The following is a 16,008-nucleotide window of genomic DNA, read 5'->3' on the forward strand; positions in this document are numbered from 1 at the left end:
AAGCTGAGCCATCCTGCCACCTGTTGGCAGCTCAGCGGCTGCTCAGCTTGAGCCGGGACTCGAACCGCTGTTGCTCAGAGCTCAACCTCTTGAGCGAGCTCTTAACCAACTGAGCCACTCAGCCGGCCCTTCTTATATTTTTGTTTAACATAGTTGTTTGATTTTTGCTCCTTTTCCTCTAACCCTGTTACAATCTCTGTTACTCATTATTACCTTTTCCTCTTTGTCCCTTACTAAAATATAAATACATGAAATCAGGGAGTTTGTCATCTTATTCACTTCTGATTCTCCACTCCTATAAAAGTACTTAGCAAACAGTAGAAGAACAATAAATATTTGTTGAATGAATGAGTCAAATAATCTACTCAATTACTTCAAATTTAGATTGTTTGCTGTAAAGACAGTTAGCATATTGGTCTCCTCCTGAGGTATAACAACAGATAGTAATAATGTAAGAATTACAGCAGTTAACATTTATTGAGTATTTATAATATATCATGCACTATAAAATTAATCTCCTTCATTTATTCTTCAAACAACCCACTTCAGGTTTACAGATTGCTGTTAAAACAATTAGCAGATTGGTCTCCTCCTTAGGTATATCAATATATAATAATAATGTAAGAAATTATAGCAGCTAACATTTATTGAGTACTTAAAGTGTGTCAAGCACTATAAAATTAATCCCCCTCATTTATTCCTCAAACAACCCTATGAAGTATGTAATATTAACTCTATGTTACAAATGAGGAAACTGAAGCGAAGAGTTTAAGTAACTTGTCTGAAATCACAAAACTCGTTAAGTCATAGAGACAGGCTTCTGATCCTCTGATCTTTAAGCATTAGGCCATGCTGCCTAATGAAGGAAATAGCCGTGTTTTATGTTTATTTCATAATAAACAGATAGATACTTTTCTCTAAATACATTTAACCTAAAAAACAGACTCACATTTTACTTATTTGGTTAAAAAAAAGAACTATTTCATATAGAAATAAGCTTGGTTTATATAATAATATACAAGAAGAAAAAACCAAACTATTTTTGGCAAGTTAAGGTATACTGAAATGTGTAACTATTCACTTCATTTTATTTACCAGAAAAAAGTAATTAAACCAGGGAAATACTTATTGAACTCTACCTATCCTTTTTGCTTATTTTGATTCCTTGTTATTTTCCTTTTATAACAATAAAATGTATTAAAAGAGTCAGCTGTGAAACATTCTAATACAAGGACATACACACCAACATGCTCAGTTGCCAACCAAACTTCCTAAAATTGTTTATTGTTGTTGTCAAAGCCCCCAATCTTTTTGTTAAAAGGGACTATTTTCTGATTTTCTTGAAGCCTTGAGGGAAGGTTGAGAGGGCTGATGATGAAACTATGAATGGAAGGAAGTACTCAGGATAATAAAATTCCTAAGGGCATTTGAGTGGGCAGAGCCCTGAACTCCCTTCCCCACTAGGTGTCCGTCCTACCATACCTCAGAAGGGAGGTTGACAAAAACCCTGGAGAAGGGGATGGAAACAATAGTAGCCACATGGAAATTCACTAGGTAAGGCTTCACTATTTACCAAGAGAGGTGGCTAAGAGCACAGGCTTGGAGTTGGACTGCCTGACTGTACCACTTACTATGTGACCTTGGGCAGTTTAGTTAACCTCTCTAAGCCTCAGATTCCTCAGATCTAAAATGGATAAAATAACAGTATTTACACTATAACGTTGTTGTGAGGATTAAATTAACGTGTATTAAGTGCTTGGAACATGCTTGGAACATACTTGGAACATGTTAAGTGCTCAAAACGAGTATCTATTAGTAGAGCTTGTACCTAGCAATTTTTACCTCTAGGAATCTGTCCTAAAGAAATAATTGGGCAAGTATGCAAAGATGTATAAATAACATGGGTCTAATAGAGTATCATTTGTAATGGCAAAAACCTGGGAACACCTTAAGTGTCCAAAAATAAGGAATTGATTAATTAACTGTGGTTTGTTTATTCAGTGGAATGCAATGCAGTTATTAAAAATGATGCTGTAAACTTATATTTACTTATATTTACTGACCTGGAATACATCACAGTATACGGGTGTATGAAAAAAAGGAAGTTACAGAAAAATATTGTAATATGGTACTATTTTCACTTGAAAAATGAAGAGTATACAAATACTGAATTATCTTATATGCCTGAAATATATATAATCTGTATACCAATTTTACCACAATTTAAAAAAAATTTAAAAAGAGATACACATATTAGAAAATACAAATTGTTCTATATTTACCCAATTTTATTTATATAATTAGATAAGTAAAAGGAGCAAAAAGAACCATCTACCGTTAAGTGATAATCAACAGGTCATTTTAATGCCTCTTAAGTTTTTTAAAACAAACGAATAATTTCAGAATAAAAAAAGATTCACTAAGGTCATTAATAGCTAGAGAAGGAGGGATAGGAGCATAGGGTTTAAGCAATAAAAACATTATAATGAGCTTTATTTAATCAGAAAAAATTCAATTAATCTTTTTTCACATGGGTTAATGCCTTTAGGGGTAAGAGAGATAAAAACCACTAGCTCCTTAGGGCTACTAGATAACAGGGCAATAAAAACCCCCTCAGTTTGTTTAAAATTTCCACTGGGAAAAATGGCAATTATAATTATATAAACAGTAATCCAGAGAAAATTAATAGAATAGTTTGAAAGGCAGAAGAATAAACAGTACCTTTAAAACTACTATTTACTCAGAAAATGCAAAGGTATTAAAAAGAACCCAATACAGGTTACTTCAAAGAACTTATTTTACTAGGAATTAATGGAAATCATCTATGATAACACTTAAAAGCAAATCAAATGACAGTATATGATTATTACCTCTATACTAAAATAACCTCTGTCCACATAATCACCAAGAAAAAGGTATCGCGTATTAGCAGGTGATCCTCCTACTTCAAAAAGTTTCATCAGATCAAAAAATTGGCCATGGATGTCACCACACACTGAAACAAGAAAATTATTAGATATGAAAAAAAAAGCTCTGAAATAACAAATTTCACTTAAATTCTAATTTCTTTTACATAAGAAATAGTGTAAATTCTATCAAGAAATGTTTGAGAAGAATTATGATAGGGATGATGTGTACTCAAGTGTTCATGTGCTCAAGATCTAGAATAAGATATAACAAAAGTAATGAAATTTGTAGCCAGTGACAAAATTTTCATCTAAATTTATAAAGCTCTTGTTTAAGAAAATAAGAATGTGTGTCTTATGATGACAAAATTATAATGGTGGCAATAAAATCTCCAATACTTTCTGTTGACTTCTAAATGATCATCTTTGGTATCCAATAAAACATTGAGGTATTTAACCCTAATGATTGAAAGAAAAGTAAATAAATATTTGTTGGATCTAATTGTATCATGGCCAATACAACTAATGAAACTTTCACAATAGCATATTAGACTAACTCTGCACTCAGATTATTTAGGATCATGTTTATCACTGAAAATAGGAAAAAACTAAAAAAAAATTAATGAAAATAATTTGAAAATTCAAGATAATGCCTACATAACATTAATTTGTATATGATATTATTGAAGAGAAAATAGCTTTATATCTGGGCAACTAAATAATAGTATAATAAAAAATAATATCCAAAACATAAATAAATGTACCTGTAATTGGAGCCTCTACTTCTATCATGGTTTTCTCTCTCCGAAGGATGGCAGCACCCTCATTGATAATTCTAAGCGCAATTTCTTCATCTACCCGACCTTCTTTTACTAAATGGTTCTTCAGAACATCAACCCTAGGTATCCCGTCCATATCAAATACTTCTTCAGATGTCAAGCGATGTGTTGGGGGGAAAGGGACAGCTGCAATTTTTTTAAATTAAGAAAAAATAAATCACTATTAATATATTAACATAACACTAATCAATAGATCTAGGTAAATAAGAGTAAAAACTGAAAAGCTGGTTTTTGTTTCTTCTGTTATTGGATAGAGGTGTTCATTTTTTTAAAACTTTTTAAAGAGTAAGCTATATATTTTTATTAATCTGTATATAACATGTTCTTTGTTGAAAATATTTAGAGAAATGAATTGTCTCACAAAATTAAGGTTCTTTCAGGATAACTAGAGTTTTTTTAAGTCAAAATATTTTTTGGTAAAACTCTCAAAACATACTCTCTTCATCTTAAATGAAGTATAATAAATATAACTTAATACTACATAAGCTGAATGGAAAGAAATCCAAAAAATAAAGCAATTCACCATGTTACTAATAAGAATAAATATATTCATATGTGTGTATATATATATATATTATATATATATATATACACACATATGAATATATATATACATATATATGGGTGTGTGTATATGTATGTATATATATAATCTCACAATGTTTTCCAAATAAGTCATGGGGATGTAACGTTCAGCATAAGGAATATAGTCAATAATATTGTGATAGCGTGGTACGGTGTCAGATAGTTGCTTGACTTATGGTGATCACTTCTTTAGGTATATAAATGTTGAATGACTACAGTGTACCCCTGAAACCGATATAATGTATGTTAGCTATATTTTATTTATTTATTTATTTTTTTAGCTGAGCCATCCTGCCACCTTTTGGCAGCTCAGTGGCAGCTCAGCTCAGGTCGGGCATTGACCCGCTGTTGCTCAGAGCTCAAACTCTTGAGCGAGCTCTTAACCAACTGAGCCACTTTGCCGGCCCACTATATTTTTTAATAAAAATCTTAAGGAAAAAAAACCAAAACAATGTTTTCTGGCCAACTTGAATAGAAACTTTTAGGGATACAGATAAGACAAACAAATGCTTATTTAGGAAATAAAAATTAATTTAGATGCATATATAGATTTCAAATAACATTAATAAATCATGATAATTCTGAAATACTGCTTTTTCTCCTAATTTCATGTTTCACAAAACACTTTCATTCCAAGTATTTATGCACATATTCAACATCAGTATATTCCTTATCATTGGAGTCACTTTTTGAGTCATCTAACACTTTCAAAAGCAAATCATCTTCACTTCCATTTAAGCTATTTGAGAAAAACCACTTTTTTTAAAAAAAAGATTTTATTGGGGAATTGGGGGAGGGGAACAGTGTTTGGGAACCGGGGAAGGGGAACAGACAAGTTGCAGTCCTTTTGTTCTTCAGTCTAGTTGTGGAGGAAATCGCCCCACTGGCTCATGTTGGTATTATCACTGCGCTTTTCCCGGGTGAGGCAGTCGCTTGTAGGTCATCGGACGGACGCCCACGGTGGCTCACGGCAGCTCATGAAAGCGCAGGCTAGCTGCTTGCCAGCCCTACAGCAGTCCACACTGTCGCTGGTGACTCATGGCAGCCCAGCTCCAGGTTGAGCTGTTGTTCACCATCTTAGCTGTAGAGGGCGCAGCGCCACTGGCCCTCATGAGGGATTCAAACCGGAGTCCTGTTGCTCAGAGCTGGTGTCCCAAGCCAACTCCTAATCAATGCATCACTCAGCCGGCCCAAAAAACCACTTTTTGAATATATGTACAATGTTATCACTGCAAATGTATTCTAAGCCACAGTTCCCATTTGTCTAACTAGTAAAATAGTTGGCCTTTTTACTCCTATAGTATATATCTGTGATTTCCACAAGTAATCACCAACTGTACTGTTTTAAACTGATATTTGTTAAATGGAATGGAAAACAGGAAGGTCTATTTTCAATGGTATCTAGCATCATTTGAAATCATATACCTAGGAAAAATTACTATATATCTGTTAAATTTATTTGATTCCTTTTTTACTGAATCCAACACGTGACCTCTTTATGCATTCAAAATCAATGAAGTCATTTTAGGCTCTTTAACAAATAATACTTGTTTTCCAAAATAAATAAATAAATGTATAGTAAGAATCTACATACAGTCTTAAACGTAAGGCAGCTCTCTCTTTTCTGAAACAAAAATTTTTAAGAAAAAAAAATCACTTTATAGTCAGGCATACAGTTTATAGTATTTTCTTGATGTTTTTGGGTCATTACTGTGATTATCAATTATTATATAGAAGATTGGAAATGTATAGAACCAATTGCTTCTTCACATTTCAACTAAACCAAATAACTAAAAACAGGGGCTGGGTTAGAATTATATCAATTACTTAAGAAAGACTAAGTATCCATGTTCTCATACCAGAAAAAAAATTTCAAAGAACTCAATCCTTTAAAAGTGCATATGAGGAAAAAAAATTTAGGAAGAACTTGATCCCTTAGAAGCGAGGTAAGAACTAAAGCAGAGAGATATCAATTTTTGAAAGACTTTTAAATCACCAGTCCCTCTTGCTTTCTTCTTTTTTTGATTTAGTAAAACAAAACCTGAACTTGCATTTTTCCCCTACATTAGGATACATTTATTCCCATTTCTTTTTACTACATCTAAAACATCTAAATACATTTTGTTCCCCAAAATATAGTATGCCTAGATTCTAATAAAATAAAAACCTCTGTTAAAAGTATGTTTTTCTCCAACCAAAGATTAAACAAACCATTAAACATGAAACAACCAAATCTGCCCCCATCAGTAAACCAATTGTTTTTAAACTACAGAATTTAACAATTGATTACTAAATAAATCAAGTTACTTTGGGAACATTATAAAAATGAAAAGTTTAAATGTCTCTTAAATACAAATTTCCGAGATCAAGATGGGATCATACTTTTTTCACTAGGCCAAGAGAATTTTTTATCATTCTACTCAGGAAAAGAGACAGTTTGATTTAAGACACTGCATTCTAGATTATGTATACTTCCTAATAATCAACAACATAATTCCATTATTAACTGAACTCTATTCAAAATACAGGACTTCCTAAAAGCTCATCTGGGAGGCCACTCCATCCCCCCCCCCCTCAGCCAGTCACCAGTGGTACTGTGTGTTTTCATTCACATTGTCAGTCACACTGAGGTGTTGCCCCCTCTTTAACCAAGAGCCAGAATGTCTTTATTTACCTGGGGGGCGGGGGGGAGAGTATAAACTGCCTCCATGCCCATCAGTACCCATAGACCTATGCTTTTCCACTTCTTTGTCAACTCAAACCATACTTTACATTTCAAGACCAGCTGGAATACCTTTTGAGGAATGGGTACAGGTGGAGGAGTTGAGTGAAGAAATGCCACCACAGACAGATAAAAGTAAGTGAAAATTATAGGAGAGCAATGCTGTTCTAACAACACAAAACTGAAAGTGGAGAATAGGGAGTTTCAAAAGAATATGCTTTAATATATCAGTAAATAATAAGAGGAAAAAGAAATGTGCTCTTTGGCAGCTGGAAAAAGGAGCTATAGCAGGTGATCTGATCAGTCAAAGGAAAACTGACCAAATAGAATCTGGCCTAATGGGGGGGTGTTAAGTAGTGACCCTGCAAGTCAATAGAGGATTAAATTTTTTTCATCAGAAATCAATCTTCTCAACTACTACTTTGTTTTGTGATTCTTAAGGCATTTTAAAACATTTCTATCTATTTTAGGCTTTTAAAAGGTTTTTCGTTTTTATTTCTAATTCATCTTCAGCCAACTATTCCTGCTTTTCTAGGGTGTTCTTCCTATACACATTTTTCTCATTTTAGCCTACTCTTCTGTATTTGTGATAGGGAAAAACCAGAACATAAATGTGTGTAAATGTAAATGGTCAATAATGGAAATGGCTAAAATGGCTAAATGTAATAACCTCAAGAGCTACAAAATCACCTCAAAACACCAAGTTTCCAACACTAGAAAACCCGACTTGGCAATAGTATTCATTTAGACCAAGCTGTTGTTTTAAAATTTCCTTGAACCCAAATTGTGCCTTGAAGGGCATATCTGTATAGTAATCAATAACATTCACAGGGTACTTTCATTCAGATTAATGTACGGTGGCTAAAAAATGAGGCCTAAAGAGTTTTAATTTAGGAAGTTGGGAAAATAAATCAGGAACATAGATTGATCAGAGATGTGGGAGGGGCAGAGTTCTTATTTTTTCTACTACTGGGTAAGGAATCCTGAGTATCAATCAACTAATCCTGTTCCTCAACTCTAAGCAAAGGCTGCAAACTATTAGGCCTCATGAAGCCTCCAACATCAAGTGGGTTGCAGCCTGTGCTAACTGAACAACTTGACTCCAAAGTATCAGTCAGGTACCCATGCTTCTCATTGCCATTACTGGCAATGGTCCAAAATAAAGTCCCTCCTGTCATCTACACCTCTGAACTTTTTTCTGTATTTCTTTTACTCACACCATTCCATCCTCTGGCTGTTCTCCTTCCCTCCCAATCCTTTTCATTGAAGCCTCCAGAATTCCCTTTATGAAAAAAAAAAAAATCCACCCTTATACACACAGACACTCTCTCTCTCTCTCTCTCTCTCTCTCTCTCTCTCTCTCTCTCTCACACACACACACACACACACAATCACTCTTCAGCTCTTCAGAGAATGCTGTCATCTCTCTAGCTTAATTAAATCTTAGTTCCCCTAAAGGACACTTCTCAAACCCTTTTTTCGGACACTGCTCGTTCTTCCGTACTCCACTCCTCCCAGCAGAGAAGGCTTCCATCCCCTTTAGCTTCCCTTTACCATGTCCAACATCATCACGCCACATAATACAGGGAAGGGGCATGAGAAATATTTTTAAAGAAAAAAAAACAAAAAAACTATGAGGTTGGATTCCAAGCCTGCTGCCTACATGCTCCACAACACAGAGCTCAGGCAGGCATTTATCGACAACACAGAGCCATGTCTCTGGAAGACTAGAAGATTCCATCAGGACCCTCCCTGTGGATAAGCCCATAGAAAATAATCAGAGGTTGTGCTTTACTAGAGTTAAAGACCAACCTGCCCCTATTCTTCTTGCATCTTACTGAAGTTAAAGGTAAGCTTACCATTGTTCTTCCATCCTCCTTTCCCGCCCCACACCAATGACTTTTCCAGAGAAGCAGAAAACACATGTAAACCCTAGCCCTGCAGATGGAAGGGGTCTTTCTTCCACTAGCGATTAGACACCCCCACTCTGTCTATGGGGTGCCCTTTGTTTTCTTACTCTCCGCTAGATAAACTTTTACTTTAAACTTTGTATCAGCTCACCTGTGAATCCTCTTCAGGGTGTCAAGGACCCTCTTTTCTTTTTCTGCAACACACGAGGGAAAAAAGGCCTCCTCCTTTGAGGTTCATGCCTTCTAGCTAGTTTACACTTGTCCCTGCCATATGTTAAACTTGTAGTCATCGCTCACATGAAAACCATGATATACATGGCAGAAACAGGAATGAGGAGTAAGGGAAAGTTACTTGTTTGGGTTGTTTTTAAGATCACAGAGACTTAAGTATGTTTATCTGCTCATAGGAAAGATGCAATGGAGTGTCAGAGGCAGAAGAAATAGAATGGGGGCATGGGATGGGTGGGGAGAGGGATTCAAAGCAGATAGGATGCTTAGTGTTGGACAGGCGGAATACCCCTTCCCTGAGCTAAGAAGAAATGTAAAGGTGGATATCCCTTATTTTGACAACTAAGCTTCTTGAAAAAGTAATCTACAATACAATGGATATCTTCATTTTCTCACTTTTTGTGTTTTCCACAATCCACATTTATCTGGCTTCTGCTTTATTCTTCTACCTTATAATTCTCTCCTTTCTTGAGTTCTTGAAAACACTCCCTGGTTTTTCTCTTACTTCTCTGGTTAAACCTGATTGACCTATTTCATGGACTTCTAGTCCTTTCCCCAATCCTTAAGTGTCAGTATGTGTCCTAAAATTCTATCCTTGACCCTTAGATATTCCAGGTATCTCAAACTTAATATATTCAAAATTTAATGTATAATCTTTCCCTCTAAACCATCTAACCAATACATTAACCCATCTGGGAATTATCCTAGAAGTCTCTTTCTTCCTCACCGTCCATGGCCAATAGGTCTTAAATTGACTGGCTTCATTATATCAAATCCAAATTCTTTATCTTAACATGGCATATAAGAGCCCTTGTGATCTGACCCTTCCCCACATGTCCAACCCTCATCTTTTGCCCCTCCCTCACATTCCAGGTACATCCTATACTACATACATTTTATTTTCATTTTTTAAATTACATCACTATTTTTTTTTGTCTCTGAACCTTGCATGCCTTATTGTTTGGGGGTGCACTAGTGTTAACCATTGTTCACTCCACCCCAAGCCAGTTCCCAGAATAGGTTAAGGGTGCCTCCTCCTTTGTGGTCCCACAGCATAGCATATGATGCACATCTATATCATGGCATTTACCAACTGCACTGTAAACATCTGTCTCCCATACAAGCTTAAGAGCTCCTTGAAGGGAAGGGGTTCTGTCTTTCATCCCTACTTACCTAGTAATTAGAACGTAGCTACTAATAAATGTTTATTGAATTAATGATTAATGATATATTATAGTTTCTAAAATACTTGTATATCTTGACACTAATTTATAGCAGCAACAATATATTTATAGTGTTTACAGTTTACAAAGTACTTTCACCTACATGATGATCCTATATGATTCTCAGAGACATCCTGTGAGTCTGATAGGGCAGGTTTTATGACCATTTCACAAATGAGATAACAGGTTTAGAGAACTTCAATGCCTCTCTCGAGGTGTTTCAACAAGTAAGGGGTAGAGCCATGGTTGAAACTGAGGTATTCAGAATGCTAGTCCAATACCATCTGTCTTATACCATAATGACAATGCTCTTCTGACTAAGAGTCATCAAAAGTATCCTAACATGAATAACAGTATACCCCATTCAGTTGCTAGGGGTAGAAGCATGCATTGGCCACATGCTCTAAGGAAGATTCAATAAATTCTACAGTGCTGTCTTTAAAATTTCAAGGTATCCCTTGGGTTCCTTTTAATTTGTGGTGGGTCTGTGAATACAGTACCTTGCCCTCAAAGTTGGTTCCCCTTCCTGACTTATTTTTGTTATGGTATCACCATTCTGTCACTCGAGCTTAAAATTTTGGTTTCATTGTTCTTTTTCTGGACTCCAAGTCCTATTAATTCTTCAAATTCTATTCATTTTCTTACATCTCCATTGCTGCTATCAATTCTAGCTAGTTCAAGCTCTTACCACTTCGTGTACTAGAAAAATATAACTAAGCTCTACTTTTCCTCCTTTCTTGATTGTACAAAGCATAGCTAGATTAACTTACCCAAAAATTTTGGGTAGTCTCTTAAAGACTAAAGGGGGGAATAAAAACCTAAAACTTATTTTCAAGGTCCTTCTCAATTTGACTATTCCCAGTCTTTTACATTCACTCCAATCTTTGCTTCAAAATATAATTGCTCAATTTAATCAATCCCTAAAAGAAAATTAGTCCAATTGTTTCCTTAAAAAGTTTTGCTCTTCCCCATTTCATTCCCACACCCAATCACAGGTCCAATATATCTACCTTCCAATATTACTCATAATTTGTGTCATATCTGGTTTCTCTCTTTCCCTTAATTCATGCTTTGGTCATTCAGAATTTGCACTACACCATTAATCCTCTGACACCCTGATTTAAGCCTCTCACCTTCTAATATTTTGTTCTACACAATAACCACACTAGCTTTCAAAATCCAAGATTTTGGGTCACTCCTCTACTTTAAAACCTTCAATAATAATAACGGTGATGGCTACTATTGGTTGAGTATTTATCACGTGCCAGGCCAGGCAATGCTTACACACTTTACATGGACTATCTTCATTAATCCTTCAAAACACTCCAAATAATACTTTATTAACTTTATTTTACAGAGAAAATTGAGACTGGGTGATATTAAATATTCTATCCACAGTGAAAAGGTTATTAAGGAAGAGCTAGGATTCAAACCCAGTCAGCCTGACTCTAGAACCTGTGTTCTTAATCATCCAGAGGTTATACTTTTAAATTTCAACTCAACTTGGTGGGCAAAAGATCCTTTTCAGCTTGCTTCATCACCTGCCACTCCTTGCCAAGCACTTTACACACTACTGTCACCTATTTCACGCTTTAAAAAAAAACTCCATGCCTTTCTGCTGTGAGAAATTCTACTCAACCTTCAAGGCCCACCCCAAAACATAATCTCACAGTGATGCTTTCTCTCCAAGTAAGCGAGTCAATTTCTTCTTTACAGCTCCAACAGCACTTTGTACCTAATTCATTGTATTATTTGTTTGTAATAATGTCTCCTCAACTAGACTGCCAGCACTTTGAGAGACTCTATCTTAACAGATCTAATTCAATTCTGTATCCGATGACTAGTATAATGCCTGGTACAAAGCAGCTACTCAATAAATGTTGCACAAATAAATGGTCCCAATCCTCTGCCTACTGGAATCCTACCCATCTTTCAAGGCCTCTTTCCTTCTACAGGCTCGATAGACCATTGCAGTCCAGAGTCATCACTGCCTCCTTTGAACTCAAACTTGTTGGCTCTGCCTCTTAGCTTGCAATTATTAATCATACCTGTTCTTTTGACATATATATCTTATTTCCCCAAGGACCAAGACTGTATTTTATCTTTCATACTTGTTTTCCTACTGTTTTTAGCATACAGCAGTCATTAAATATTTGCTATTTAATTACTTTGAGGTTTCAAAATAACTTTTACATGCCAAACAAGGACGCCCAATTAGCTTCAGCATATTTGATCTGTGTATAAACATTTTTATGAAATAGTCATATGTTTTATGATGAAATAAAGTCATATGTTTGGCACTAAAACACATTTCATTTACTAAATCAAGGTTCTTTTCACCAAACTTTTCCTTACAACTCTTGCCAATTCACTCAATAGGTCTGGAACCTGAAGCTTTTGCCTTACTCCTGACCAGTTGTATTTCCTCCTTGGCATTTTCCTTCTAAGATGACTTGTTATCACAGCGTGTTCTCCCTCTCTCTCTCTCTCTCTCTCTCTCTGTTCTCTCTCTGTTCTCTCTCTGTTCTCTCTCTCTCTCTCTCTCTCTCTCACACACACACACACACACACACACACACACACACACACACACTTTGCTTTCGCTAGGACACATGGTACTGACGTTTTATTTTAGTATGCTTAACAGTTTAATGGGGGTGGAAATAAGAAAAATCATTTTTACGAGTTATCTTTTTAGATAGGTAAATCCACAGAACAGATTTTGTAAATAAAATTAAAATTCAAGTTGGTTTAAAATATAATTAAATATAACTAGCAAGAAACACTGAAGCAGCTATGTGACCCCCCCCCCCAGACTTATGTGGTTCATCTAATAATCGGTAATGAAAAATTTGCTGATGTGGCAGTAAGACATTCATACAGATAGTTAGCTGTTTTTCTGAGTTTATTTCTATTTTCTGATGTCCAATTTCTCATCCTAACTACAGAATAGAAAAAATGCTTAACAGGAACTAGTTAGGAAGACATACTAGCTCACCTAAACTACATTGGCTACATCAACTTTAAAACAGAAGAATATGACCAGAGCTAGCAGCTGGAGTGGACTCAGAACTAAATCTGCTTTAACCAACCAGGAAACCTAATCACCCATAATCAGTGATATGGAATTACCACAAATAATTTCAGTGAAGAGCTAACTGCATTTATACATGAATCACCTACAGTATTCCAATATTCCAAACTTCACATGAAGCGAATTTCAGGCATCTGCTATTAAACACAGAAAGACCCATATCCTTTTCAAAACCTACATGACCGTAAAATACAGGCCTCCTTACTAGAAGTATGAGTATAAAAACTGAGAAACAATAAGGAAAAGTTTCAGGGAGGAAAAGACTACTTGTATTCGATGCAAACGATGGTCTCCATAGTACTACTATGAAATGGTACAGTTGCAAAACTAACACATATTGGACTTTTTTAAAATCTGAATTTTAACAAGTTAAACTTGAGTTGAACTAGCACTGTGGTCATATATCTTCTCTGTCACCAAATGTAACATTATGGTAAAATTTTTAAATGAGAAAGGCAAGAAAGAAGCCTGAAGATGAAATCTAAAAGTGAATTTCTGTATGAAAGGTGAATTTCCCAGTAATTTCCAAGGAAGCCAGAGATGAGACTCTATGAGTAGTGCAAACTAGTCTGTTGCAAACCATCTCTATAAACATATGATCCATATCAGGCATTCCAACAAGCAAACAAATTCCATAAAGAAATGAAAGTTGTTTTGTTGAAGAATATACCACTGAGTACACAAGATCTTATATCCATGAGCTCTATTTATAATTTTCTATACCAACAAACTCCTTTCCTATTTACCTAAATCAAATGACTTTTATTCCATACCAATCAAATGTGACTGTTTTGGATTCACAACTTACCCCTAAGGAATATGCCTTATGTTTGGAATCTTATTTTTACTGTAGTAAAGCAGTGCAAGGAAAACATTACCATATATATGACAAGAAACAAGAAGATTCACAATCATAAGGATAGCACACACTCATTGTTCAGGAATGTGACTGGTTGTCCCACCTAATGGGAGAGTGTCAAGTGCCCAGGGAAGTGAACACGTAACACAGGTACATAGGAAATGAAGAGGCAGCTAGTCTCCTGTTCCCACCCCCACAAAACTCCAGGATTTCATGACAGGATGAATGCCTGAACTACCAATCTTTCTTTCTTTCTTCCCTCTCTTTTTAAAAAGATTTTTCAGGACAAGGATTCCATAAACTCTTTATTCAGCTTATTCCAATGCCTGGCCCAGCTGGATATACTACTAACTTTTAAAAAAATTACCTATATAAGCCTGGATACAAATCAGTATTATTAAAGGAGGCTCAAATTGAAAAATTAAAATAACACAAAGGAAAATGGTTCTTGTTTTTAAATATTTTAATAGAAACACATCTGGTCAGATTTCAAAAACTGGGCTTAAGAGTGTTTAAACAGTGTGCCAGTATATTTGAGAAGCTGAATGAAAAAATAAAATAAAACAAAAGAAATATCCATCTTTCAAAAATAAACAATAAAAAAACTTTATTCTAAAATGATTTCAATTTATTGAGCAAGCCACATGGTAAAGAAAAATCACTTCGAATTGTTTTTCACCTCCACAGCAGTTTGAAGTTGATGGGCTCTCCCAGAGAGCATGGAAATCTTAAGTAACTCTCCATCAGCCCTCAATTTCTCTATTTCAAATTAATCTGCTAACCTGTTGTCAGTAAACATCCATAAATTCTGCCTCAGCTGAGAAATATTTAACTTTTTCTTCCAGGGACAGTGTGTGTGTGTTTGAAGGGGAGGGGTAACCCCTTTTGGCCCTTGACCAAACAGTGTTGACGGTTTTCTAAGTAAATGCTGCTTCCTATCCACCAAGCTTATTATTATTACTATTACTTTTGTCTTCTATGTTGCCCTTTCTCCATCTGTTCTGTACTTAATGCCGGGAACCCCAAATCCGGCCTCGTCCCTTCACCCTTGTCAATCCCATATGGTTTCCCCCAATTACCGCGCGGGGTGACACCCGAGGGCCAAGCGCGAACCCCCGGGGCCGGTGCTAACTAGGCGCGAACAGGGCGGACGGCTGTCACTGGGGAGCAGGCGTGGGCCAAAGCCGAGGTGATTTCTGACGGCTCATCGCCCGGCCCCGCGTGGCTGCAGATCTCCGAGCCCCTTGGTCCGCCCCGGCAAGCTAGGCGTGCAGCTGTCGCGAAGCAGGAAGCTAATCGCGGCCTCTGGGCCGCTCTGACAGGCCGAGTAGGAAAAGAAAGGGGTTCATTGCGGCTAGGAGCCTCGCCCCTTCGGCTAAGAGACCTCGAGAGCGAAACCCCCGCCCCGGCCTGAAGGCAAGCGAGAGACCGCGGAGCCTCCGCCACCAACACAGCCCAGCCCAGCAGGGGCCCGCCCAGGGGCCACTCCCCAAGGGAGGCAGCCAGTCACTCGTCCGCCCATCCGGGCCCGCTCGGGAGGGGACGGTCTCCCGCCCGTCCTCACACACAGCTCCTCAGGCCAGGCCCCCAGGGCTTCGTCCACCTCTCACCTTTGACGACGCGGTCAGCCCCGGGAGGGGGC

The 16,008-nt window shown here is 36.6% G+C and overlaps 1 protein-coding gene across 9 annotated transcripts in view; it reads right to left on the reverse strand.

Annotated features, from left to right (window-relative positions):
• PPP3CB (protein phosphatase 3 catalytic subunit beta) overlaps window positions 1-16,002 on the reverse strand; it is a 47,311-nt gene extending 31,309 nt beyond the window's left edge. For 5 of the 9 annotated variants that reach the window (XM_019625735.1, XM_019625722.1, XM_019625728.1 and 2 more), the window contains exons 1-3: window positions 15,977-16,002; window positions 3,671-3,871; window positions 2,871-2,995 (exon numbers count right to left, since the gene is read on the reverse strand). In XM_019625735.1, the coding sequence (XP_019481280.1) occupies window positions 2,871-2,995; window positions 3,671-3,821 (276 nt within the window). In that variant the 5' untranslated portion in view covers window positions 3,822-3,871; window positions 15,977-16,002. Of the gene's footprint in view, window positions 1-2,870; window positions 2,996-3,670; window positions 3,872-15,445; window positions 15,951-15,976 lie in introns of those variants that run through there. The other 4 variants (XM_019625691.1, XM_019625684.1, XM_019625700.1 and 1 more) reach the window with 2 other exon arrangements.
• Between the last annotated feature and the right edge of the window lie 6 nt (window positions 16,003-16,008).

Source organism: Hipposideros armiger, unplaced genomic scaffold (assembly GCF_001890085.2).
Source record: "Hipposideros armiger isolate ML-2016 unplaced genomic scaffold, ASM189008v1 scaffold_15, whole genome shotgun sequence".
NCBI lineage: Eukaryota > Metazoa > Chordata > Mammalia > Chiroptera > Hipposideridae > Hipposideros > Hipposideros armiger.